This window comes from Staurois parvus, unplaced genomic scaffold, assembly GCF_062004578.1.
Source record: "Staurois parvus isolate SC_StPar_1 unplaced genomic scaffold, SC_StPar_1.0 ptg000657l, whole genome shotgun sequence".
Taxonomy (NCBI): domain Eukaryota; kingdom Metazoa; phylum Chordata; class Amphibia; order Anura; family Ranidae; genus Staurois; species Staurois parvus.
The window spans coordinates 3,393,241-3,418,168 of NW_028318453.1; the positions used below are offsets into that span (position 1 = coordinate 3,393,241).

The window sequence follows — 24,928 nt, forward strand, 5'->3', positions numbered from 1 at the left end:
GCTGGTGCAGTGGGTCCTGGGTTCTTCCTGGTACATGACAATGCCCGGCCTCATGTGGCAAGAGTATGCAGGCAGTTCCTGGAGGATGAAGGAATTGATAACATTGAATGGCCCCCATGCTCGTCTGACCTAAATCCAATAACACACCTCTGGGATATCATGTTTCGGTCCATCCTACGCAGCAAGTTTGCACCTCAGACTGTCCAGCAGCTCAGTGATCCCTTGGTCCAGATCTGGAAGGAAATACCCCAGAACACCATCCATTGACTCATTAGGAGCCTGCCCCGACGTGGTCAAGCATGCATACAAGCAAGTGGGGGCCATACAAACTACTACCACTTTGAGTTGCTGCAATGAAATTTCAGCAAAATGGACTAGCCTGCTGCATCATTTTTTCACTTTGATTTTCAGGGTGTCTTTGAATTCAGTCCTCTGTAGGTTGATAATTTTCATTTCCATCAAACGATGGGGCATCCTTAGGTTCCTAACACATTACGCAGTCCATATCAGCATAGATATCCAGCATATTTTTCGCCATTGAGATGTGATTGTTTTCAAAGCTTTCCTTTAAAATTTTTGAGCAGTGTGCTATGTGTATGCATTCCTTCTATCTGAAATACTTGGTTGAACTGACTGGTCCCCCTTCTTCCTTGTTCAAAACTGACCATGCAAAGCACAGACGCGGATCTGTGCTTACAACTAGGAATGTCATATCCTTGCACAGCATACCTGTAACTTCCAGTCTGTTCAGTTGCCATGCCCTGCCATGTCAAGTACATTGATGCTTTAGCCAATCACAGTCTGCTCTTATAGCTACAGCCTGTCAGAGCCTATAGCACCAAAGGCAGTAATCAGAGACTACATACCCTGTCTCTTGTTATGTACTAGGCATTCGTCCTCTTCAGAAAAGACCCCCCCACAAGCACACTCTCATTAAGAGTAGGTTCTACAGCGCTGTATGGTCACATGATGAAGGAAGGTGAAGCTAAAAAAAGGTAAAATTTGTTTTTAATTTACAAAAAAAAAATAGTCAGTATGGTGCCTGCATAATTAGATGCAGGGTGGATAAATTTGTTTTTGATTTAAATCGGATTTTTTTTATTTAAAATCAGATTTTTTTAAATAAAATGCTTTTTGAGAAAAATATATTACCATCCAAAGGTTATTCCATCATGAAATAAAAATTAGTTTTTTAATTATGCAGAATAAGGCTGTATATGTTTAATTTTTTTGGTAAATAAATTCCATTAATCCATTCACAATGTCATGCTCTTCCAGAGGTTTTTGTAATATTATTGGGCAGTTTCTCTGCCTACAAGATATTATCACAGATGCTTGGTTTACTTTTGCAGTTCTCAAAACTGAATTTGACTCAGCGGAGATCACATGCCTCTTCTTCACAGCAAAAATGTTATAACATGAACAGAGTTAAGAAAAAGACCTTAATCCTAACTTCTATAAACCTATGAATACAGAATCAACCCCTTCAGTGCTAAGTTTCAAGAAGTTCAGTGAATAGAATAGAAAAAATATTTTTCTGATTGTTTGGAGTGGAATAGATCTGCACAAGAAGAAAGTGAAACTAAGTGTGAGGAGGAAGGGGCTGCCAGTCTAAGTTTCTTAAAATATACAGTATATATTTTGTTTAGCCAAATTAGTTAACAAACATGGATGTTTGTTTAAGCAAATAACATATGCTGTAATGTTATTGTTTCAGTTGAATAAATCTATTTAAATTGTTATTATTAAGGTAATGATTATTTTTCTCCTTCCTAAATACAACAGAAAAGTTGTCCAAATATATTAAACTGGGGATAAAAAAACTAATATGAAAAGTTGTTATTCTAAAAATCTTCATCTACTTGCATATTAAAGTTATACCAGCAAGAATTAGTCTTTATGTAGAAAACTAGGATTTAAATCAAGCCTTACTGACTAGTGTTTTAAATCATGATTTAAATTGTGATTTAAATCAGTTTGTTTTAAATCAAATCCACCCTGATTAGATGTATATAGGAAAGTGTCTGGAAGCTTGTACCTTCACAACTCCTTTAAATTTAACTCCTACTTTTAAAAGAGAACAATGGTCACAGTGAGTGAAGCAGAACTAAAGACATTTTTTTTCCATTTTAGATAGAGGGGTATAACCCCTTTTTTGCCATGTGTGTCCCATTGGGGAGATTTCCCTTCATTTCCTGTGCCATAGCCAAACTGAGGGAATCTCTGGTTGTCACCAGAACTAGTGTCTCAATTGAAAGCCTTCCCTTCTATTACTGTTCTGTGGACAACCCAACATTTGGGGTTTGCTTTCACTTTCGATAACAATAAACATAACAAATAGGGTGAATCTCTCCTTAACAGGGACACAGAGAGCAATACAAACCTCACAGGTGTTCTAATCCCTATCCAAACTAAAACTGAAAACAAAAGTTTTACCTTTAGTTATACTTTAATCATTTCCCATATTAGCTTTAACAACTCCTCTTTAGAACCCCTTTCAGACCTTTACAGTAAAGCACAGCAATGCATGTCCTTCTGTGCATCGGACTGCAGTGCCAATGCACCTACGCTGTAGCACACATCATGCAATGAGGCCCACTGCATTATGAAAAAAATGTTGCAGGTGTGGTTTTTAGACTGTTGCTGCATTTTGGCAACCCATTTAAAGTAAGTGGGTTGCTTTTTAACGCAGAACTTTCAGTGACACTAAACTCTAGCTTTAAAAAAATGCTATTAAAGTATGTGTTATGAGCTCAAAAAAAGTACCTTGTATTTTTCGCACCTTCCTCCAAATCTCTACATTCCTTATATTTTTGCTGCTGTGATCGGACTTCCTGTTAGAGGGTGGCTACATTAATTTTTCAAGGTCCACTGTATATAGCAACGTAGTCACCCTAATTTGCTCACTATCGAGATGGGCTATAGACTATGGGGTTGATTTACCAATGCTGGAGAGTGCAAAATCTGATACAGCTGTGCATGGTGCTGGTTCACACTGGAATGCAGCGCAGGAAACCCCCATTTTGCGCGTGTTTCCCACACCGCATTTAAAATGCACTGTGAGTGTGATCTGCAGCAGGTGGCAGTGTAAAGTAAACAAATCCCGTGTGGAGGGAGCAGTGTCTATGGATGCACACAGACCGGCTTGAGAATAAGCCCATGTCACGGGCCTCTGCTGTCCCTTCACCCCTCACTCCCCCCTTGCGGATTCCTAACGTCCTGCCAGCCTACATCAAAGGGCTGTGCAGGACGGAAGGAAACGCCCCCTGTGGTGCGGTTAGCACCTTTCCGGCCAAGGGCCGCCAAGGTATCTCCGCGCGTCCCTGGCAGGCATGACGAGGGCGCGAGGCTTTCCCGCGCTCTGTGCCCACCGGAGACAGATGCCGCACTTCCTCAGCATGGCTCGAGTAAGGGGGGCGTGCCTTGTTAACCTGGCAACCGGACGCTGGACCGGCCGTTGCCAGGGCAACCCGGAAGCGTCCCGCGTGGCTTTTAAAAGGCTGGCGCAAGACCAGGCCGCGCTCCCTCTCTCTCTCTTCCTCCTGTTCGTCCGCCGCAGCTGTTCCATTGGGAAGTCCGGGTGGGAACGGGCCTCCGCAGCCATCCCTGCTGAGCACTCTGCATGAGACTCCCCCAAAGGTCAGAAACATCCCAGGCACAGACCCCGCACAGCCAAGACTCTGCAGAGCCCCTGCAAGCTTGCTGTGTCCATACATGCTGAAGCCCGCTGTACCCCTATTGGCTGATCGCTGGGTCCCTGGGAAGCCGCCCGTCTGCTGATCGCTGGGGCCCTGGGAAGCAGCCTTGTCTGCTGATTGTTGGGCCCCTGGGAAGCTGTCCTGTCTGCTGATCGCTGGGGCCCTGGGAAGCCGACCTGTCTGCTGATTGCTGGGTCTCTGGGAAGCCGCCCTGTCTGCTGATCGCTGGGGCCCTGGGAAGCCGCTCCGGCTGGCTGACAGCTTTGTCCATGGAAGGCGCCTGCTGCTGAGCATCTGCAAGACGCCTATCGTGAGTGTCCCTAGAAGCCATGGACTTCCCCTATTGTGTGCCCAGACCACCCTTGTCATGAACTGTCCATATTGTGTGCACAGACCACCCTTGTCCTGAACTGTCCCTAGTGTGCGCTCAGACCACCCGTGTCATGAACTGTCCCTATTGTGCGCACAGACCACCCTTGTCCTGAACTGTCCCTAGTGTGCGCTCAGACCACCCGTGTCATGAACTGTCCCTATCGTGCGCACAGACCACCCTTGTCCTGAACTGTCCCTAGTGTGCGCTCAGACCACCCGTGTCACGAACTGTCCCTATTGTGCGCCTAGATTACGCTTACTTGAACCGCCCCATGGCGTGCCCGGAGTATAGCTACCTGGGATGCCCCTGAGTGCTTGAGCCATCGCTACCTGCTGAGTCCCCGTGAGCCTGATGTCCCTAGAAAGCTGGGTGGAAGCTGTGCTGAGGTCAGCCCCCCTATTCAAGGTCCGGGTGAGTCCCCATGAGCCTGTTGTCCCTAGTACGCTGTGTGGGAGCTGTGTTGAGACCAGACTCCACAGCCAAACTCCCGCTGAGTCCCCGTGAGCCTGATGTCGTCCCTAGTACGCTGTGTGGGAGCTGTGTTGAGTCCCCGTGAGCCTGATGTTGTCCCTAGTATGCTGTGTGGGAGCTGTGTTGAGGCCAGACTCCACAGCCAAAGTCCCGTTGAGTCCCTGTGAGCCTGATGTCGTCCCTAGTACGCTGTATGCGAGCTGTGTTGAGACCAGACTCCACAGCCAAAGTCCCGTTGAGTCCCGTGAGCTGATGTTGTCCCTAAAAAGCTGTGTGGGGGTTGTGCTAAGATCAGACCCCATTGTCAAGGTCCTGTTGAGTCCCCGTGAGCCCGCTTACCGTGGGTGTCCCTACAAGCCGCATGTCGCGGAGTGCCATGAACTGTCCTGATTGAGTGTCTTTCATAGTTGTGTGTTCCCCATCTTCTTTGTGTATTCTGTCCTGCCTACACTTGCGTTACAGCCCACATGGGTGCCCCCAAAGCAAACTGCTTGCTATTGGGAAAAGGAGAGGACAGAGCTAGCAGTGGACTGCTAAAGTAGAGGTAAGGGACTGCTTCTCTGCAATATTGTTACACAGAGCAGGTGAATATAACCCTTTTTTATAACTTAATAAGAAATAAAAAAACTTTGAATTTAGAAACACTTTAACCACTTCTTGACCACCTTATAGTAGAACTACTGCTACAGGGCGGAAAGGCTGCGCAAAATCACACACATTTTATATGTGTATATATACATATATACACATACACGTGATTTTGTATTTCCGGGCAGGGGCGTGCACACTCTGCCCTACCTGCGCCGCCATTGGCGGCTACAGCTGTTGATCACCGGGTCCTGGTTGGAGATTCCCAGCCGACACTAGGTGATTGCCGAGGAACACTGATGGGTGAGAGGTCTGTATGTAAACAATACAGCTCTCTCCCATGTCAGAACCAGCACACTGCTGTGTATTACTCTGCATAGCAAAGCAATACAAAACAGCATGCTTCCCTAGTAAAACACACACAGCACACAGTTAACCCTTTGATCACCCCAGATGTTAATCCTTTCCTGTCCAGTGTCATTAGTACAGTGTCAGTGCTTTTTATTAGCACTGATCACTGTATTAGTGACACTAGGGATGTCAGTTGCAGTTAGTTAGTTCCCCCCCCCCCCCCAGTGTCAGAATGCCCGCCGCAGTCCCTCATTAATTCGCTGATCGCCACCATTACTAGTATATAAAAAAAGAATTCCAGTAAATGTACCCCCATTTGTAGACACTATAACTTTCACGTAAACCAATTAATTTACACACAATGGGATTTTTTTTTAGCAAAGACGCAGCAGAATACATTTTGTCCTAAATTTATGATGAAATTTGATGTTTTAATTTTTTTACCGAGTATGTTTTACAGCAAATAGTCAAAAATATTGGGGTTTTTTTTTCAAAATTGTTGGTCTTTTTTTGTTTATAACGCAAAAAAAGGAAATCAAATACCACTGAAATAAAGCTCCATTTGTAGGAAAAAAAGGACAAATTTCATTTACGTACAGTATTGCATGACCACGCAATTGTCAGTTAAAGTAACGCAGTGCCGTATCGCAAAAAATGGCCTGGTCAAGAAGGAGGGGTAAATCCTCTGGAGGGCAAGTGGTTAAAATTCACACACAATGCTCAGTGACTCCAAGGCTTAGTGGCGTCATCAGCACCTACAGTCAGGTCCATAAATATTGGGACATCGACACAATTCTAACATTTTTGGCTCTATACATCACCACAATGGATTTGAAATGAAACAAACAAGATGTGCTTTAACTGCAGACTGTCAGCTTTAATTTGAGGGTATTTACATCCAAATCAGGTGAACGAAGTAGGAATTACAACTGTTTGCATATGTGCCTCCCACTTGTTAAGGGACCAAAAGTAATGGGACAGAATAATAATCATAAATCAAACTTTCACTTTTTAATACTTGGTTGCAAATCCTTTGCAGTCAATTACAGCCTGAAGTCTGGAATGCATAGACATCACCAGATGCTGGGTTTCATCCCTGGTGATGCTCTGCCAGGCCTCTACTGCAACTATCTTCAGTTCCTGCTTGTTCTTGGGGCATTTTCCCTTCAGTTTTGTCTTCAGCAAGTGAAATGCATGCTCAATCGGATTCAGGTCAGGCGATTGACTTGGCCATTGCATAACATTCTTTCCCTTAAAAAACTCTTTGGTGGCTTTTGCAGTATGCTTTGGGTCATTGTCCATCTGCATGTGAAGCGGCGTCCAATGAGTTCTGAAGGATTTGGCTGAATATGAGCAGATAATATTGTCCGAAACACTTCACAATTCATTCTGCTGCTTTTGTCAGCAGTCACATCATCAATAAATACAAGAGAACCAGTTCCATTGGCAGCCATACATGCACGCGCCATGACACTACCACCACCATGCTTCACTGATGAGGTGGTATGCTTAGGATCATGAGCAGTTCCTTTCCTTCTCCATACTCTTCTCTTCCCATCACTCTGGTACAAGTTGATCTTGGTCTCATCTGTGCATAGGATGTTGTTCCAGAACTGTGAAGGCTTTTTTAGATGTGGTTTGGCAAACTCTAATCTGGCCTTCCTGTTTTTGAGGCTCACCAATGGTTTACATCTTGTGGTGAACCCTCTGTATTCACTCTGGTGAAGTCTTCTCTTGATTGTTGACTTTGACACACATACACCTACCTCCTGGAGAGTGTTCTTGATCTGGCCAACTGTTGTGAAGGGTGTTTTCTTCACCAGGGAAAGAATTCTTCGCTCATCCACCACAGTGGTTTTCCGTGGTCTTCTGGGTCTTTTGGTGTTGCTGAGCTCACTGGTGAGTTCCTTCTTTTTAAGAATGTTCCAAACAGTTGTTTTGGCCACGCCTAATGTTTTTGCTACATTTCTGATGGGTTTGTTTTGTTTTTTCAGCCTAATGATGGCTTGCTTCACGGATAGTGACAGCTCTTTGGATCTCATCTTGAGAGTTGACAGCAACATATTCCAAATGCAAATAGCACACTTGAAATGAACTCTGGACCTTTTATCTGCTAATTGTAATTGGGATAATGAGGGAATAACACACACCTGGCCACAGAACAGCTGAGAAGCCAATTGTCCCATTACTTTTGGTCCCTTAACAAGTGGGAGGCACATATACAAACTGTTGTAATTCCTACACCGTTCACCTGATTTGGATGTAAATACCCTCAAATTAAAGCTGACAGTCTGCAGTTAAAGCACATCTTGTTCGTTTCATTTCAAATCCATTGTGGTGGTGTATAGAGCCAAAAATGTTAGAATTGTGTCAATGTCCCAATATTTATGGACCTGACTGTAGGCAAAGAGGTCTAGAAGGCATAGTTTAAGGCGATTATCTTTTACTAAAGCCTCCTATAGATTTTATAAAAAAGCACAAAATGTAAATGCCTCTTCCATGCAACAATTACAAGGTATGCGATCTGTGTATGGAATAGCCTCAGAAAGCTATTTTCCTGCTTGTGTGATCTACTCACAGCAGTTCCCAGAAGCGTGCACATAGCAAAGTCAAATTACATTTGTCCCCTGTAACAAGCATTACACTTTTTAAGAGATTCTATCAAATGGTCCTTCCTACACAGGTGCAGAGGCTGCTACTTTATTATTACAGAAGTGAGACTGACTGGGTGATTATAATGGAAGAAAGTACTCCCACTCCCAACAAGCTCAATCCACAAAGCTTTAACACATGGATATGGTTCTTTATTTTCACATAATTTGAAAATCTCATTGGTCTAATTTGAAAATAATGATAACTTTTTTAAAAATAGGAATCCTTATCCTGGTGTGTAAATGTTTGAATCAAGCCTAGCATGACTATAGTACTGGCAAGGCCCACATCCACATTTAGAAAAGAAAAACGTGAACAAATGTAATAGTATTTAATATTCTGCTTTCAGTTTAAACAATTCACGTTGAGGGGGATTTATTAAACTGCTGTTTATGTTTGCTAATCTGCTAGTAGAGTACAGATTTCATCTTGAGGAGATTTTTCCCTCAACAATACTGGACTTTCACTTACAGTACCTTGAAAAAGTATTCATACCCCTTGAAATTTCCCACATTTTGTCATGTTACAACCAAAAACAGAAATGTGTTTTAGTGGAATTTTATGTGATAGACTAACAGAAAGTGGCACATAATTGTGATGTGGAAGGAAAATGATAAATGGTTTTAATTTTTTTTTTTACAAATAAATATGTGAAAAGTGTGTCGTGCATTTGTATTCAGCCCCCAGGAGTCAATGCTTTGTAGAACCACCTTTTGCTTCAATTCCAGCTGCAAGTCTTTTTGGGGATATCTCTACCAGCTTTGCACAACTAGAGAGGGACATGTTTGCCCATTCGTCTTTGCAAAATAGCTCAAGCTCTGTCAGATTGGATGGAGAGCATCTGTGAACAACAATTTTCAAGTCTTGCCACAGATTCTCAATTGGATTTAGGTCTGGACTTTGACTGGACCATTCTAACACATATGCTTTGATCTAAACCAGGGGTCTCCAAACTATGACCCTCCAGGTGTTGAGGATCTGCAAGTCCCATGAGGCCTTGCAAGACTCTGACAGCCACAGGCAAGATTCCCAGAGGCAGAGGCATGATGGGAATTGTAGTACTTCAACAGCTGGAGGGCCATAGTTTGTAGACCACTGATCTAAACCATTCCATTGTAGCTCTGGCTTTATGTTTAGGGTTGTTGTCCTGCTGGAAGGTGAACCTCCGCTCCAGTCTCAAGTTTTCTGCAGACTCTAAAAGGTTTTCTTCTAGGATTGCCCTGTATTTGGCTCTATCCATCTTCCCATCAACTCTTACCAGCTTCCCTGTTCATGCTCATGAAAAGCATCACCACAACATGATGGTGCCACCACGTTTCAGTGTGGAGAAGGTGTGTTCAAGGGTGATGTGCAGTGTTAGTTCTCTGCAGTTTTGGTTTTAGGCCAAAAAGGTCAATATTGCTCTCATCTAACCAGAGTACCTTCTTCCACGTTTGCAGCGTCGTAAACATGGCTTCTCACAAACGGGAATTCTTATGGCTTTCTTCTTGCCACTATTCCATAAAGGCCAGGTTTGTGGCGTGCACGACAAATAGTTGTCTTATGGACAGATTCTCCCACCCAAGCTGTGGATCTCTGCAGCTCCTCCAGAGTTACCATAGGCCTCTTGGCTGCTTCTCGGATTAATACTCTCTTTGCCCGGCCTGTCCGTTTAAGTGCATGGCCATGTCTTGCTAGGTTTGCAGTTGTGCCATAATCTTTCCATTTTCAGATGATGGATTGAACAGTGCTCCATGAGATGTTAAAAGCTTGGGATATTTTTTTTTATAACCTAACCCTGCTATAAACTTCTCCACAACCTTATCCCTGACCTGTCTGGTTTGTTTCTTGACCTTTACGATGCTGTTTGTTCGCTAATGTTTTCTAACAAACCTCTGAGGGCCTCACAGAACAGCTGTATTTATACTGAGATTAAATTACACTAATTAGATGACTTCTGAACACAGTTGGTTCCACTAGATTTTAGTTGGGGGTATCAGAGTAAAGGGGGCTGTTTACAAATGCATGCCACACTTTTCAGATATTTTATTTGTAAAAAAATTTTGAAAACCATTTATCATTTTCCTTCCACTTCACAATTATGTGCCACTTTGTGTTGGTCTTTCACACAGGTGTCAAACTGGCGGCCCTCCAGCTGTTGCCAAACTGCAAGTTCCATGAGGCATTGCAAAATTGATAGTTACAAGCATGACATCCAAAGGTAGAGGCAGGATGGGACTTGCAGTTTCACAACAACTGGAGGGCCGCCAGACCCTTGGTCTATCACATAAAATCCCAATAAAATACATTCACATTTTTGGTTGTAACATGACAAAATGTGGAAAATTTCAAGGGGGATGAATACTTTTTCAAGGTACTGTAAATTGGTTCAATGTTCCCCACTCCAACAAGCAAAAGAGGTATGATTTAAATACAGTTCTGCTTCAACTACTGTATACCTATTTCAACCCAAAAGTGATATGGACTACATTACCCAACTGCCTACTTAAAGCCCAGCTGAAATTTTGAACCTCTCTTGAAATCTCTTTAATATTATACAGTATCTCTCTTTTATTAAAACTTTGAAATTGGAGGTTGCTAGGTCAATGGCTATCTGACTGCATATCCATTTAGGTGACTTCAACAGGGCTTTAAATTTTGATCCTAAACCTTTCTATTGCAATACACCACATTAGGAAATCAAGACACAGATCATACAAAAACATAGCAATAAGAAGGATGAAATCACCAAGGTTAGAAAGAGCAAGTGTTTCAATTCACTGTAGCTACAGCAGTTACTTTTGTATCTGAAATTATTTTGATTGGAAAAGAATAATGTAATGAGTACATAAAAGCAAAATATTGTATGTGTATTTCTTTTTTTTTGCATAGTTATTCACCCCCAGAAGAAGTCTTTATTAAGTGTTCTTGTATGGCAAGACCACTTACTGTTATCTCACATATATATTCTTATTCCTATAGCCAATTTTACCACCCTAACTCCTCCCGCAGTTTTTACACTACATAGACAGTAATATACCGCAACGTGTGGATTGTTCCCGATTGGTGTGCTATTACTTTGTGTAACGTTTCGCCGAATGGTTCACGAAATAGCGTTTTTGTGGTGAAATTGGTCCCATAGGAATGAATGGGTGAATGTTCAAAACTCGAGTGGGAGCTGACAAAAGCTAGAGCGTTAGCTGAAAAATCAGGACATGATTTCTAAACTGCCATCACTCCCTCATTTTCAAGCTCACCTACACAAATCTTATATCAAAACGTTCAGTTATGCCTGATGCCACTAAAAATGTCCACGGCTAAGCCATAGTCCTGATAATTTTCACAATATGACCATTTGTTTGCAACTCACGCCGCCCATTGACATTCATTGAAACTCCACTCTAGCCACCTCAAATTTGAAGGGCATTTTCTAAACTGCGACTCTGCCTTCATTTTTAATATTTCAGAGACATACTATGCATCAAAATGTAGGTCTGGGTCTTGTGCTTCTCACAATATAAAGCTCTTCGGTGTAGGATTTATAATTTTTAAACTACAACCGTTTGAAGATGGCAACTGCCAGTGAAGTGAGCAAGTTGGAACAGTTTGTTTTTAACCGCTCTTCTCTGCCCTTGCTGTAGAGTGAGTTGCCATAGGAACCCAGGTGTGTGAGCAGGCAGCAGAGTGACAAGCCGCTCCACCCAGTTACACCGCCCATTCCAGTTGCAGACTACTGGTGGAGAACACTTCACACAATTTCCCCAGAAATTGTAGCTTTTCTAGTTATTCATGATTTATTTTATTTAGTACAACTATCTGTAACTGGATGACATTTAGGGACATATTTATAAAGGAGTGCATGAGACATTCACCAATCATATACTTGCTCTATGCTTTATAAATACTCCCGTTTTTTTTTTTCATACATTTGCATGTGTTACATCTTTAGCTACAGCTCCTTGCTACTAATTTTTCCCAAAACTTGTTTTGCCAAATTCCTATCTATCTGCACTCACTTCAACTTCAGTTGTACATTAAAGCTCCAGGCTCCGCCCAAATAAATTAAAAGTCAGCAGCTACAAAATACTGTACAGCTACTTACCTGTCCAGGGATCCAGCGATATCCTCACCCGAGGCGATTCTTCAAGCGGCTTCAGGTGCAGGCATCTTCAGTAAGGAAAACCGCTGCGCTCTGTGAATGGTCCCATAGTGTTCTGGGAAGCATCCCAGAAGGCTGCAGGGGAAAGAAGGGGGGATGAACTTCTGGCTCAGTCGCCGTGGTGCATCTAACCGAAAGTGGGAGCAGGTACCTGTCAAAATCGGGTACCAGTTCTCCCCTCCTCCACAAAAAGTACCAAATGTGGCAGTGGAAGGGGTGAAGAGGCAAACAAATGGAACTTACCCTTTTGGGTGAGGTTTCACTTTAATGCTAAGGACAAGATTCTTGATAGTGACAACAGTGGCTCTTGCCTGCCCAATGTGTCAGCATTGTCACTTGCAGTTTCAATGAGGTGTATGTGTAACATTTAGATTGCCTCTCAACCTAATCCAGTCTAAGGATCTGGATGACATCTGTTATCAGAGGTATCCTTTACCAGAGGTGTCTGAACAAGGACCTACATGGAAACATCTACAAGAATTTCTTTAATAAAACCTAAATATTAAAAAAAGACTGAAAACAAACTTTAAAAGCATACTAACGTGGTAAGGCTTGCACAAGAGTCCAGTAGTAGTGTTTACATCTACTACACTACCATTTATTCCAAATAGAATGCAGCTTTCTCTGGCTTATGAGCCATCATTAGTGCAGCATTTGGAAAGGACAGCTTCCGTGCAGTAGAATATGAATTCTAGAGAGTAGCCAAGCAGAGGTTTTTTTAATCGAAGTATTTTTACTTCCAGTGGGAATCTTGACAGCTGTATACAGTTTAATATTTGCATGCGATATTAGGCTAAACACAAGTGCTTCTTGATGCCTGAATTGGCACTGGTGCATAAAAGAAAATATGCCTGGCTTTGTTTTTTTTAAAGTAATGCCCTATATGAGTGATGAAATGTAAAAACTTGTGCTTTAACCCCTTCATGCGTAAGGGAAAAACAAATCCTAATGCCTAAGCACAATCTCACAACTTTGACATGTTAAGAATACCGTACATATCACAACTACTTTGTGCATCCAGGTGAATTATACCTTTTTTTTTTCAGGACAATTTGGGCTTTTATTTGGTGGTAAATGGTAATAAATAGCTCCTGATTTTTTTTTGTCTATTATCAAAGGAAAACTAGCCCAAGATAGTAAAAAGAAAATTTTTTTTTTTTTTAATGTAGCTGTATATTTCTTGTTACTATCATAACCTACCACCAAAGAACAACCCCCCAAAAAATGCTCCTGGTCCTGCCAATCACAGTGTAATACATGTGTGTGTTGTTTGTACTCGTAGTACAGCTCAGAAACAATAGTGCACATGTAGCATTTTTTTTGTCCTACCTAAAACACACTGACACTAATACTAATTAAAAAAAAAATCCTGCCCAAAACATGCTGACCCTGACCTTTGACATTTACGTGACCCAAACACTAACCCTGGAATTTACCTAGATCAGGGGTCTCCAAACTTCCTAAATAAAGGGCCAGTTTACTGTTCCTTAGATTCTAGGGGGGCCGGACTGTGCCCCATCTTTGGTATTGGGGAGGAAATAGTGCCTCATCGATGGTGTCAGTGGAAAGAATAGGTCCCCATTGTTGGTGCAGTGGGAGGAATTATGCCTCATGGGTCGAACAAGGGGCGAGGGGGGGGGGGGAGAAGAGAGAGGGGGGGGAGAGAAGGGAGAGAGAAGAGAGAGAGAGGGGGGGGAGAGAGATGAGAGGGGAAACAGAGAGGGGGGAACAGAAAGAGGGAGGAGAGAGAGACAGAGGGGGGGGGCGGGGGAGAGGGGGGAAAAGAGAGAGACAGACAATGTATCTCTCTTCTTCATTCAGGGAGAGAAAACACGGAGGTGGGCTTCATAGTGGCAGCCAATCAGAGGCTATCACAGAGATCAGGTTACTTGGAATCGGGAGTTCTGGGTCCAGATTGTTCGTACACAACCTGGAGCTCACAGTGAGACCCCAGTCACTGTGCTGGGAGCGCGCCGTGAGGCACACTCCCAGCACAAAGAGATACGCAAACATGCGGTCCCATGGATAAAGCCCAGTGCAGTGAGGCTGTATATATGTGTGAGGTTGGTATCAAGGAGTTAAAGTGGTTTTAAACCTCAAACATGAAATCTGAACAAAGTACGTTTTCTATAGTGTTTACTTGCTTCTCTCCAAAGAACTATGTGTGATTTCTTTCTGCTGTCAAATTCCACTGTTATCAGCATGAGCCACTTCTGATAAGTTTTTCCAACACCAAAAACTAAAAAGATAACGGGAGGACACAGCCTGTGATTGACAGCCTCAGCCCTGTTCCTGTGAGCTGAGTGAAGGGGGTATGTCCCTTCCCTCCAGTCAGCTTTCAAAGCTCTTGTACAGTGTGTAACTGCAGCTCCCCGACCCCTGCTTTGTGAGCGTGTGAAAAATCCATTTCTGAGTTTTACAAAAGATGTACAGGACAAATCCTGCAAATAAACAGAAACAACTTATGTAGGAGGATTTGTTTCACCTCTGTGTATCAGCGGAGGCCAGTCACTTCACTGAGTATAGAGGGGCTTACAACCACTTTAAAGTAGACATGAACTTAAAAACTGGAAGATTCACTCTGCCTAAGCCATACCCTGAAATATTTACTTATCTTAAATTCATCCTGAAAAATAGCAGTGTATTAAGTGTGCCTAGTCACTTTATAGCTGTATATCTGCAGTGTGAGATCTTACAAGGCACCGCTGCCTCTGGCTGCTAGTCTTATGAGATTAAGAGTGAGATTTGTCAATGTCATTGCTGCTCCCTGTTCCACCTGCTGCAAAGAAAAGTGTACCTGAAGACCTACAGTGCAAGAATGCCTGTACTCCTTTACCTATTCAGTAAATCTGTGCCTTCTGATCCTCTACTGTTCCTGTTTGAATATTCTCAGACCAGTCATTAGATCACAAGTCATCAAAGGGGAAAGCTCTGGCATGAGTAAAAAAAACACTGCATTGACCAAGGCTGCCTCAACACAGCAGAACAAGGCAAGGTAAGTCAATGATAGGGAAACGATCTGCTAAGGGGGCCTATAGATAACAGTGCTGCTTGTTTGGGGGGGGCACAGCTTTCAATGCTCAGATCCTCTAAGATAGCTCTGCTGTACCAACCACAAAAATGCATAAATATTTTCAGGGTGCAATAAACAGTGGTCAAAGAATCTATGTAGATGGCCTTACTTCTCAAACTGTGAAAAAAGAATTGTCTCAGCCGGCCAGTGATACTTTCATTTTTTCAAGTTGTAAAGACTGGTTGCTGTTAGAAAGTATGTCCGAGACAATTTTTCTTTCAGCGGTTTAAAAAAAAAAAAAGGAAGAGTTTGAACCAAATCAATTACCTTAATTTCATCATGTTCTATTTGTCTTTGACAAAGTGCAATTAGCTTCTTTTTTTGCAACCAAATTAAATCTTCAAGTAACTCATCACCAACTGAGGCTTCAACCATCAGCTCTTCTGTGTTATTGTTCCTGCATGAATTTATAGTCCCCTCATCATCTTCGTCTGTTCCGCTTTTATGGGCGCAAAGAAGTAGCTGAGTTGACTGTGGAGCATTTCTAGTCAATGTAAAATTATAGCCATGAAAAACAGTTTGAGAGTGCGGTGTGGACTTAAAATAAATACTGAAAATACCTAGCAACACTTTCCAAACACCTTCTACTTGATGAAGTGAGTTCAAAATGGTAAGGTCAGTGAACACTTGTGTTAAGATGACATCGGATTCTTGTTTACCCTCTGTGCATTGTTCTGAACTAACATTTTCAGGTCCCAATGTGGGAAACAGATTTTCAGGTTTGTCATTTACAAGTGAGAATGATGTACTAGGATCTTGATCACTTTCATTCACTTCTAGAGTTGGGTCACTCCTTCTGTCTTCATGCATGTTCCAGCATAATTGCTTCTTTGCTTCATCATCCAGCTTCACTGGAGGAGCCCTTTTCCTACGACCAGCCATCACTGAATGATGTCTCACCCTGCAACAGAGACACCATTAAATTGCAAATGTTAGCAAACAGGCAGCACATCTTAGTTTTGATAGTTCTTATATCTGAAATATAAAAAAAAAAAAAAAAAGTCTCCCAATGCATTTTATATAATTTATTAGGTTTCCAAGGAAGCATTTCCTTATAGCCCAATTCCAGCGACCAAATTATTTTAAAAAGTGTAAGTGCAGCAATAGTTACCACCTCTCCACTCAGTGATCAATCGCTTGTCCTCTTCTGGGCAGAATGATTTTAACCATCATTCACCCCACTTCCTCTGATCCTGGGGAACCACCAGCTGAGGGTGAGTTACATCATCATGGTGCCATGTACTCACAATACAATATTGCAGGAAGCAAGCCATTGGAATAGGGTGGTTGAAATTAAGCTTCATTTTTTCCCTTTTGCTACTATTTACACTACTGAAGTCACTGCTGCGTTCCTTCATATGCAGGCTAGAATCACCGGTCTTGTGCTGGTGAGACCCTGTGCTGTTCAGACCCATTAGAACAGAAGTAGGTAACCCTGGAGAGGTGGAAAATATAAAAGATCAGCAAGGTGTGGCATATTTTTTTGTGGCTTTCCAGGAGCTAGCAAGTGGCCATTAAAAAGTAAAGATTTCAGGGGTCAGGATACCAACGTATATTAAAGGTTACTAAACCCAGGACCCTTCATTCACTATATCTGGTCTCTCACAGTACACAGAACCAGAAGTGCAATTATTTTTAGTAAATATAAACTGCTACATAGCTTTTCTCATCAACAGTTAGAGCAGTCTTGTGACTTCTACTAGTGTCCAGCTGAGCACTGGTTAAAGCTTGTAGGAGGAGTTTTCATTTTGCTCTAGAAGGATGCAGAACCCCTGACCTCTGTCTAGAACTGCTGATTGGCTCTGTGCTAATCACATGCACTCTCCCAAGAAAAAAAAAAACCTCTCTAGCAATATACACCAAACTGAGCATGTGCAGAGGGACTCCACACGATGTCTTATGAGATAAGAAGGGGGCACAGGAAGAAGTGGAGGATAAGAGAAAACAGGATCAAACAGCATTTTTACACAATGCAGAGGATTAACCACTTAGGTTCCACAGTGAGTATAACAATTATGCTTTACTGTATACACAGACTGATTTTACTGTTGTGGGTTTATAAACACTTTAACGAATGCCTCTGTGCAAAAACAAAATTAAAGTAATAAAATAATGTGCTAATTTACCACCAAAATATGTGTACAAAGGAAAAATATAATAAAGTGTATATACAGTATGTGAAATTATATCACAAAAAGTCCTTTCAACATGTGTGTCTTCAAAAAACTTCTTGTGTTCCACCTCCACCAAATAAGATAAAAGTGTGTCACCACTCACCAGGCCAAAATGAGCTCTTTAATCAAAAAGAAGGCGGAACACAGGAAGATTTTTGAAGACACATGTGGAAAGGACTTTTTGTTCTAGAATAATGTATGTATATATTTGGAATGGGCAGCGTAGTGGCTAAATGGTTAGCACTTCCGCCTGGCAGTACTAGGGTCATTGCTTTGAATCCCAACCACAGCTCCACCTGCCTGGAGTTTGCATGTTCTCCCTGTGCCTGCCTGGGACTCCTTTGGGTACTCCGGTTTCCTCCCACACTCCAAAGACATGCTGGTAGGTGAATTGGCTCCAGTCTAATTGGACCTTAGATTGTACACTCCTTGAGGGTTATGGACTGATGTGAATGTACAATATATCTATGTAAAGCACTACATAAATTGACGGCGCTATATAAGTACCGGTAATAAATAAATGTACACTTCAATATTGGTCCATGGGTATTCAGTTTGATTAGTCCAGCATTTGCAGGATGGCACCCTCTAGGACTTTATTATCAGTACAGAAAAATAGACAACACACAAGGCACTCTAATTCATGGCAGTATGTGTATGTATGAATGCGAGTTAGGGACCTTAGATTGTAAACTCCCTGAGGGTTAGTGACTGATGCAAATGTACAATATACACAGTGCTCAGCATAAAATGAGTACACCCCTTTTGAAAAGTAAGATTTTAATCAATATCTCAATGAACACAAGAACAATTTCTAAAATTTTGACAAAACGGAGTTCTATAGACATTTGTTTAGCTCATTACATGAAAGTAAAGTTAATAATATAACGTAGGATTACAAATCTTCAGTTTTACTCAAATTAGTTGATACAAAAATTAATACACCCCACAACAAAAACTACTCCATCTAGTATTTTGTATGACCTCCATGATTTTTAAGAACAGCACCAAGTCTTCTAGGCATGGAATGAACAAGTTGGCAACATATTGCAACATCTATCATTTTCCATTCTTCAAGAACCATCTCTTTTAGAGCCTGGATGCTGGATGGAGAGTGATGCTCAACTTGTCTCTTCAGAATTCCCCATAGGCGATTGGATTCAGATCAGAAGACATACTTGGTCACGGAATCACTTTCACCCTGTTCTTCAGAAATGCAACAGTGGCCTTAGGTGTGTGTTTTGGATCGTTGCCATGTTGGAAAAGTGCACGATGACCAAGGGCACAGAGTGATGGGAGCATCTTCTCTTTCAATATAGAGCAGTACCTCTGTGAATTCATGATACCATCAATAAAATGCAGCTCCCCGACACCAGCAGCACTCATGCAGCCCCACAGAAAGACACTGCCACCACAATGTTTCACTGTAGACACCATGCATTTTTCTTTGTACTCCTCACCTTTACGATGCCATACAGTTTTGAAACAATCAGTTCCAAAAACATTTATCTTGGTCTCATCACTCCAGAGTACAGAGTCCCAGTAATCTTCTTTTTCAGCATGGGTCCTGGCAAATTCTATGTGGGGTATTTGTGCATGGGCTTTAGGGGAGACATCCTTTGTGGATGACAACCATGCATGCCATTCCTCTGCAGTGTATGCCGTATTGTATCACGGGAAACAATCACCCCAGTTTGGCTTTCTACTTCTTTAGCTAACTGCAGTGAACTTGCATGGTGATTTTCTTCGGATTTTTTTATTTAAATCGGATTTTTTTTATTTAAATCGGATTTTTTAAAATAAAATGCTTTTTGAGGAAAATAGATTACCATCCAAAGGTCATTCCATCATGAAATAAAGATTTGTTTTTTAATTATGTAGAATAAGGCTGTATATGTTTAATTTTTTTGGTAAATAAATTCCATTAATCCATTCACAATGTCATGCTCTTCCAGAGGTTTTTGTAAGATTATTGGGCAGTTTCTCTGCCTACAAGATATTATCACAGATGCTTGGTTTACTTTTGCAGTTTTCAAAACTGAATTTGACTCAGCGGAGATCACATGCCTCTTCTTCACAGCAAAAATGTTATAACATGAACAGAGTTAAGAAAAAGACCTTAATCCTAACTTCTACACACCTATGAATACAGAATCAACCCCTTCAGTGCTAAGTTTCAAGAAGTTCAGTGAATAGAATAGAAACAATATTTTTCTGATTGTTTGGAGTGGAATAGATCTGCACAAGAAGAAAGTGAAACTAAGTGTGAGGAGGAAGGGGCTGACAGTCTAAGTTTCTTAAAATATATATATATTTTTTTAGCCAAATTAGTTACCAAACATGGATGTTTGTTTAAGCAAATAACATATGCTGTAATGTTATTGTTTCAGTTGAATAAATCTATTTAAATTGTTATTATTAAGGTAATGATTATTTTTCTCCTTCCTAAGTACAACAGAAAAGTTGTCCAAATATAAATGATTAACCTATTAAACTGGGGATAAAAAAACTAATATGAAAAGTTGTTATTCTAAAAATCTTCATCTACTTGCATATTAAAGTTATACCAGCAAGAATTAGTCTTTATGTAGAAAACTAGGATTTAAATCAAGCCTTACTGACTAGTGATTTAAATCAGTTTGATTTAAATCAAATCCACCCTTATTATACATGTACCGAAATTCAGTACATCTGAACTGCTGTCTAACAACCAGCCTCTGACAGACAGTCCTGCTGGAAAAACAGCATTTGATCAGCACTTGCAGCTAACGGCTGATCTGTGTATTCTGATGGAGGAGGAGGAGGAGTCCTCGCTGTCAGAATACTGTAGTGCAGAGGGAGAGATCCCTTCATCCACATCACTTGTGTGATTGTGGGGGATCGGTGAAGTTTTTGGGGGTTTTTTGGAAGGAAACACTAACTACAACTATTTTTAAAAAATGTTCACTAACCCTCCTCTTACCTATCCTGTAGAAAAAAAAAAAAAAAAGATCTGTGTACTTAACTGTTTTAAAAGATAGGTTCACCTTTGGGGAGACATTACATGTTACACCCGGATTCAGTGTATAACATGTTCCAGTACAACACACCCCCCTTAACCCCCAGACCCCCTGTGACAGCAGGCAGGGGTTCCTCTCCCCCTCAGCCACCATATTTAAAATGTGGGATCTGCAAATGAATAAACTACAAGTCCCGTCTGCCACCTCAGCAGACCGCTTTGTAGTTTCAATGGACTGAGCGCGTGCTCTTAAGTGAGCTCGTAGTCCAATCACACTTCCTACAGCTCTGAAACTGACAGCCTGTACAGAGCTGTAGGCGGTGTCTGCAGGAGCCTGACATTGCACCTGAGTTCAACTGATCTTTGGTGCAACGCTATGCAGGCTCCTGTAAAAAAAATAACATGCACTTTTTTTTTTTTACTGCAAAAACATCTGCATTTATTTTTTTATTTTTTTAACGTGCACTTTGCCGTTAAATCCCTCAATCCGTTAACTCCAGTGCAGTCATGTGATCCTACAGTTTCCCAGAAGGATGTGGCCAACAACAGCTCTAAATTCCAGGAGCCATGATGTCACTCATAGGCTCCCGTGGCCCAGCAGTTCTCAGTGCTCACTCCAATCCCTTGAAGCAGCCATTCACTGACCCAGGGAAGCTGGAGCTGTGACCAGACCTAAAAATAGTTAAAAAGGGATAGTAAATGCAGATTCTTAAAAATAACAAACATGCCATACTTTCCTGCTCTGTGCAATGGTTTTGCACAGAGCAACCCTGATCTTCCTCTTCTCGGGTCTCCCACCAGTGCTCCTGGCCCCTCCCTCCTTCCGAGTGCCTCCAGAGCAAGCAGCTTGTTACGGGGGCACCCAAGCAGAAACGCTCCCAACCCACGGCTCTTTTTGTCCATTCACACACAGAGCTTGGGTCAGCCCGCACCCTCTCTCTCTCCTCATTGGCTCACTGAATGTGATTGACAATAGCAGTCTGCTGTCTCAGCCAATGAGGAGGAAGAGTCCCCAGAGAGCCACTTCTCTCGTGCACATCACTGGACCGAGATGGGGCTCAGGTAAGTATTGAGGAGTGGTGCATACAGAAGGTTTTTTTTTTTTTTTTTTTTTTTTTTTTTTAAGAGCGCACAAAGGTAAAAAACCTTGAGCCTTTAGAACCACTTTAAGTACACATATCTTTTAAATATAGGTTAGGTAGGAAAAGAAGGAAGGAATAATTTTAACCCCTTCACGCTGATGCTTCCTGACAATTTAGGAGCGTATAGATTTTGGGAGGCAGAGGTGGGCATTTGGGTCATGTGACTGCTGTGATTGGCTGTCACAGTGGTCACATGATCGGAAAGCTCCCAAAGGCAAGTACGCATTGGGAGCTTACCGATCCTCGCCACCTACCACGCTGGGAGCACGCTCTCAGCACGGTAAAATGTTTACACAGGGCTGCACAAATGGGGCTGCTGGGCGTTGAGGCCCACTTGCAGAGAGACCGCATACATTCATACAGCTGGCGCAAAGTGGTTAATGTATAACTAGACCCTCCTATTCTTTATAACCAAAAATGCTGCCATCATTGCATCTGTTTGATCTGCAGTGGTGTCATGATGCTGTACATGTGATCAGTTATGACACCAGCCATCTGGTGGCTTGACAGTTCAGTTGAGAACACAAGCAACTGTCACAGCATGTCTTGAATTTAAACTGTTTGAAAAACAACTAAATCAATGGGTTTGACTCTGCTTTAAAGGGTTAGTTCAAAAACCAAATAAAATTGATAACATTCAGATGCCCAAATCTGTTATCCCAGCTGACTGGCCACAGGGTTTTCAGGTGCTGGTCAGCTTTATCACTGGCTCAGCAGACACATCAAGGACTACAACAAAATGGGGTCTGTCAACACACTGTCTTGACATTTAGTGAGTGCACCTTAAAGTGTTACTTAACCCACAATAGTAAAATCAGTCTGTATATGCAGTAAAGCATGCTGGTTATACTCACTGTGGAACCTAAAGGGTTAATCCTCTGCATTGTGTAAAAAGGATGTTTGATCCTCCCCTTCTTCTACTGTCCCCAATATATCTCCTGATAGAACAGAGGCTTGGGGGAAAGCTGCACATGCTCAGTTTGATGTGTATTGCTAGAGTTTTTTTTTCTTGGGAGAGTGCATATGATCAGCACAAGGCCAATCGAAGCTGTCCAGACAGAGGTCAGGGGTCCTGCAGCCTCATAGGACAATCGGGGGAGAATGAAAACTCCTCCTACAAGCTTTAACCAGTACTCCGCTGGACACTGATAGAAGTCACAGGACTCCTCTGTTGATGAGAAAAGGTATTTAGCAGTTTATATTTACTAAAATAATTGTATGTTCTGTGTACTGTGGGAGACCAGATATAGTGAATGCAGGGTCCTTAGTTGAGTAACACTTTAAAGCGGAGCTCCACCCAAAAGGGAAAGTTCCACTTTAAGCCTTTGTCTCCCGCTCCCTGTTAAGGACTGGCAGCTTTGGGGAGCGGGTACCCGAATTTGACAGGTACCTGCGATCGGAAGCAGAAGTTGTCCTCCCCCCACCCTCCCCATAGTCTTCTGGGACATGTGACAAGTCCCAGAAGACTACAGGACCATTCACAAAGTGGATGCGCAATGTGAAGCCACATGCTGTCACAGCCGGGAGCCCACACTGGAGGTGCCGGCGCAGGGAGAGAAACCAGACAGTGAAACCAGCCGTGGTGAGGACACCTCTGGACCGAGAGACAGGTGAGGGTCTGTATTTTTAAAAGTCAGCAGCTACAGTTTTTGTAGCTGCTGACTTTTATTTCTTTTTATTGAACTGGAACACAGCTTTAAAAGTGGAGTTCCACTCACCCTGTCAAAAGATAAAAGTCAGCAGCTACAAAAACTAGCTGCTGACTTTTAAAAAACAGCCACTTACCTGTCCCTCGGTGTGTCCCCTGCAGCCCATTTCACCAGCCGTCCTGTGATCCATGCGCCGGCACCTTCAGTGTGGGCACACGGCTGGGATAGTTTGCAGCTTCACAGCCGGGTACCCACTGCGCATGCACGAGTAGCGCTGCACTTCATGAATGGTCCTGTAGTCTTCTGGGACCTGTCACGTGTCCCAAAAGACTACAGGGAAAGAGGACACCTTCCGCTTCCGGTCGCCTAGGCAATCGGACTGGAAGTGGGAGTGGGTACTTGTCAAATTCAGTACCCGCCCCTCAAAAGGTGCCAATCCTTAATGGGGAGCAGTCCTTAAAGCAGAACTTCCCCTTTTGGGTGGAGCTCCGCTCTAAGTAGTCTTTGATGTGTCACACTTTGCTCTAACTTGAAGGGGCAGGGGTGTGGGGGGGCAGTAAAAATAGGCAGATGACCCCCTTCCCCCAATCTGCATAGGCAGCTATACAAGGTTATACACACAAAATGCATCCACCTTTGAGTTATTAGGCCTGTAGATATAATGCCTCCTCGCCATCTGTCAAATGCAATCTGAAAAGTGATCTGCCATGGATCACTCTTCAGAGGGCTATCACAAGTGTAAACGAGCCCCAAGTGGCAGTATCAACAGGTAAAAAAAAAGTTACAAAGAGGACTCAGAAATACAACGAAGGCTTTGTTAATGCAAGTGACAGACTGCATCATGTACGTTTGATTTAGTAGAGTAAAGGTGAATGTAAATATAAAAGACAAGCATACGTATGTAAATGCTAATAGAAGCCAAACGTACACTTGTCACTAACAAGCATCAATCATCTTCATGAAAGATAGATTCATACACATCCATCATTCATGAATACAAGTGTATATAGGTCGCAGAACAGGTAACAGCAGTACACTGGGATCGCACTCCATAAACTCACAGTCACATACCGTCACTCTCTATACGATCACTGATGGGTTCCCCTGCACTGTACAAAGCCATACATTGTGCACAGCTCTCCCCTGCCAAGCAGTACTCTGTACCGGAAGTACTGAGAGCAACCTGATAAAGCAGCCATGCACTTCCCACTGCTCAGCCCCGCCCTCCTGGCTCGGTAGCCTACCACCGCTTCTCACACACTCAGGCAATAACAATTCCCCACACGCTGGGATGCGCTGAAAGCCGTGATTGGATGGCGAGTTAAAGGGCCCGGTCCTGTCACGTGATGTTTTGTAGTCTGAAGCTGAAAAAGAAAAAGTTGTGGCTATTGTGTAACAGAACGGCGTGTATGGTTGTGTTATGTATACAGACCTCCCTCTGTATTGCGTATGTCCTGCTTAGCTCTGCTTCCTCATCTGTGTGTTGTGGTTGGTGTGGCCTGTGTATGTTCTTTGTATAGTGCCGCTAGAGGTGTATGGGCGCCATTGGAGGCAGTGTTGTGGAGCTGTAATGGAATGTATAGTGCGCTGAAAATATACACTGCTCAAAAAAAAAAAATCA

At 42.5% G+C, this 24,928-nt stretch overlaps 1 protein-coding gene across 1 annotated transcript in view; it reads right to left on the minus strand.

Moving 5' to 3' along the window:
* The window catches only part of SHPRH (SNF2 histone linker PHD RING helicase), a 146,739-nt gene extending 122,229 nt beyond the window's left edge, over positions 1–24,510 (minus strand). Inside the window, exons 1-2 of the mRNA XM_089694274.1 lie at positions 24,379–24,510; positions 15,612–16,245 (exon numbers count right to left, since the gene is read on the minus strand). Of these exons, the coding sequence (XP_089550400.1) occupies positions 15,612–16,226 (615 nt within the window). The 5' untranslated portion in view covers positions 16,227–16,245; positions 24,379–24,510. The remainder of the gene's footprint in view (positions 1–15,611; positions 16,246–24,378) is intronic.
* Between the last annotated feature and the right edge of the window lie 418 nt (positions 24,511–24,928).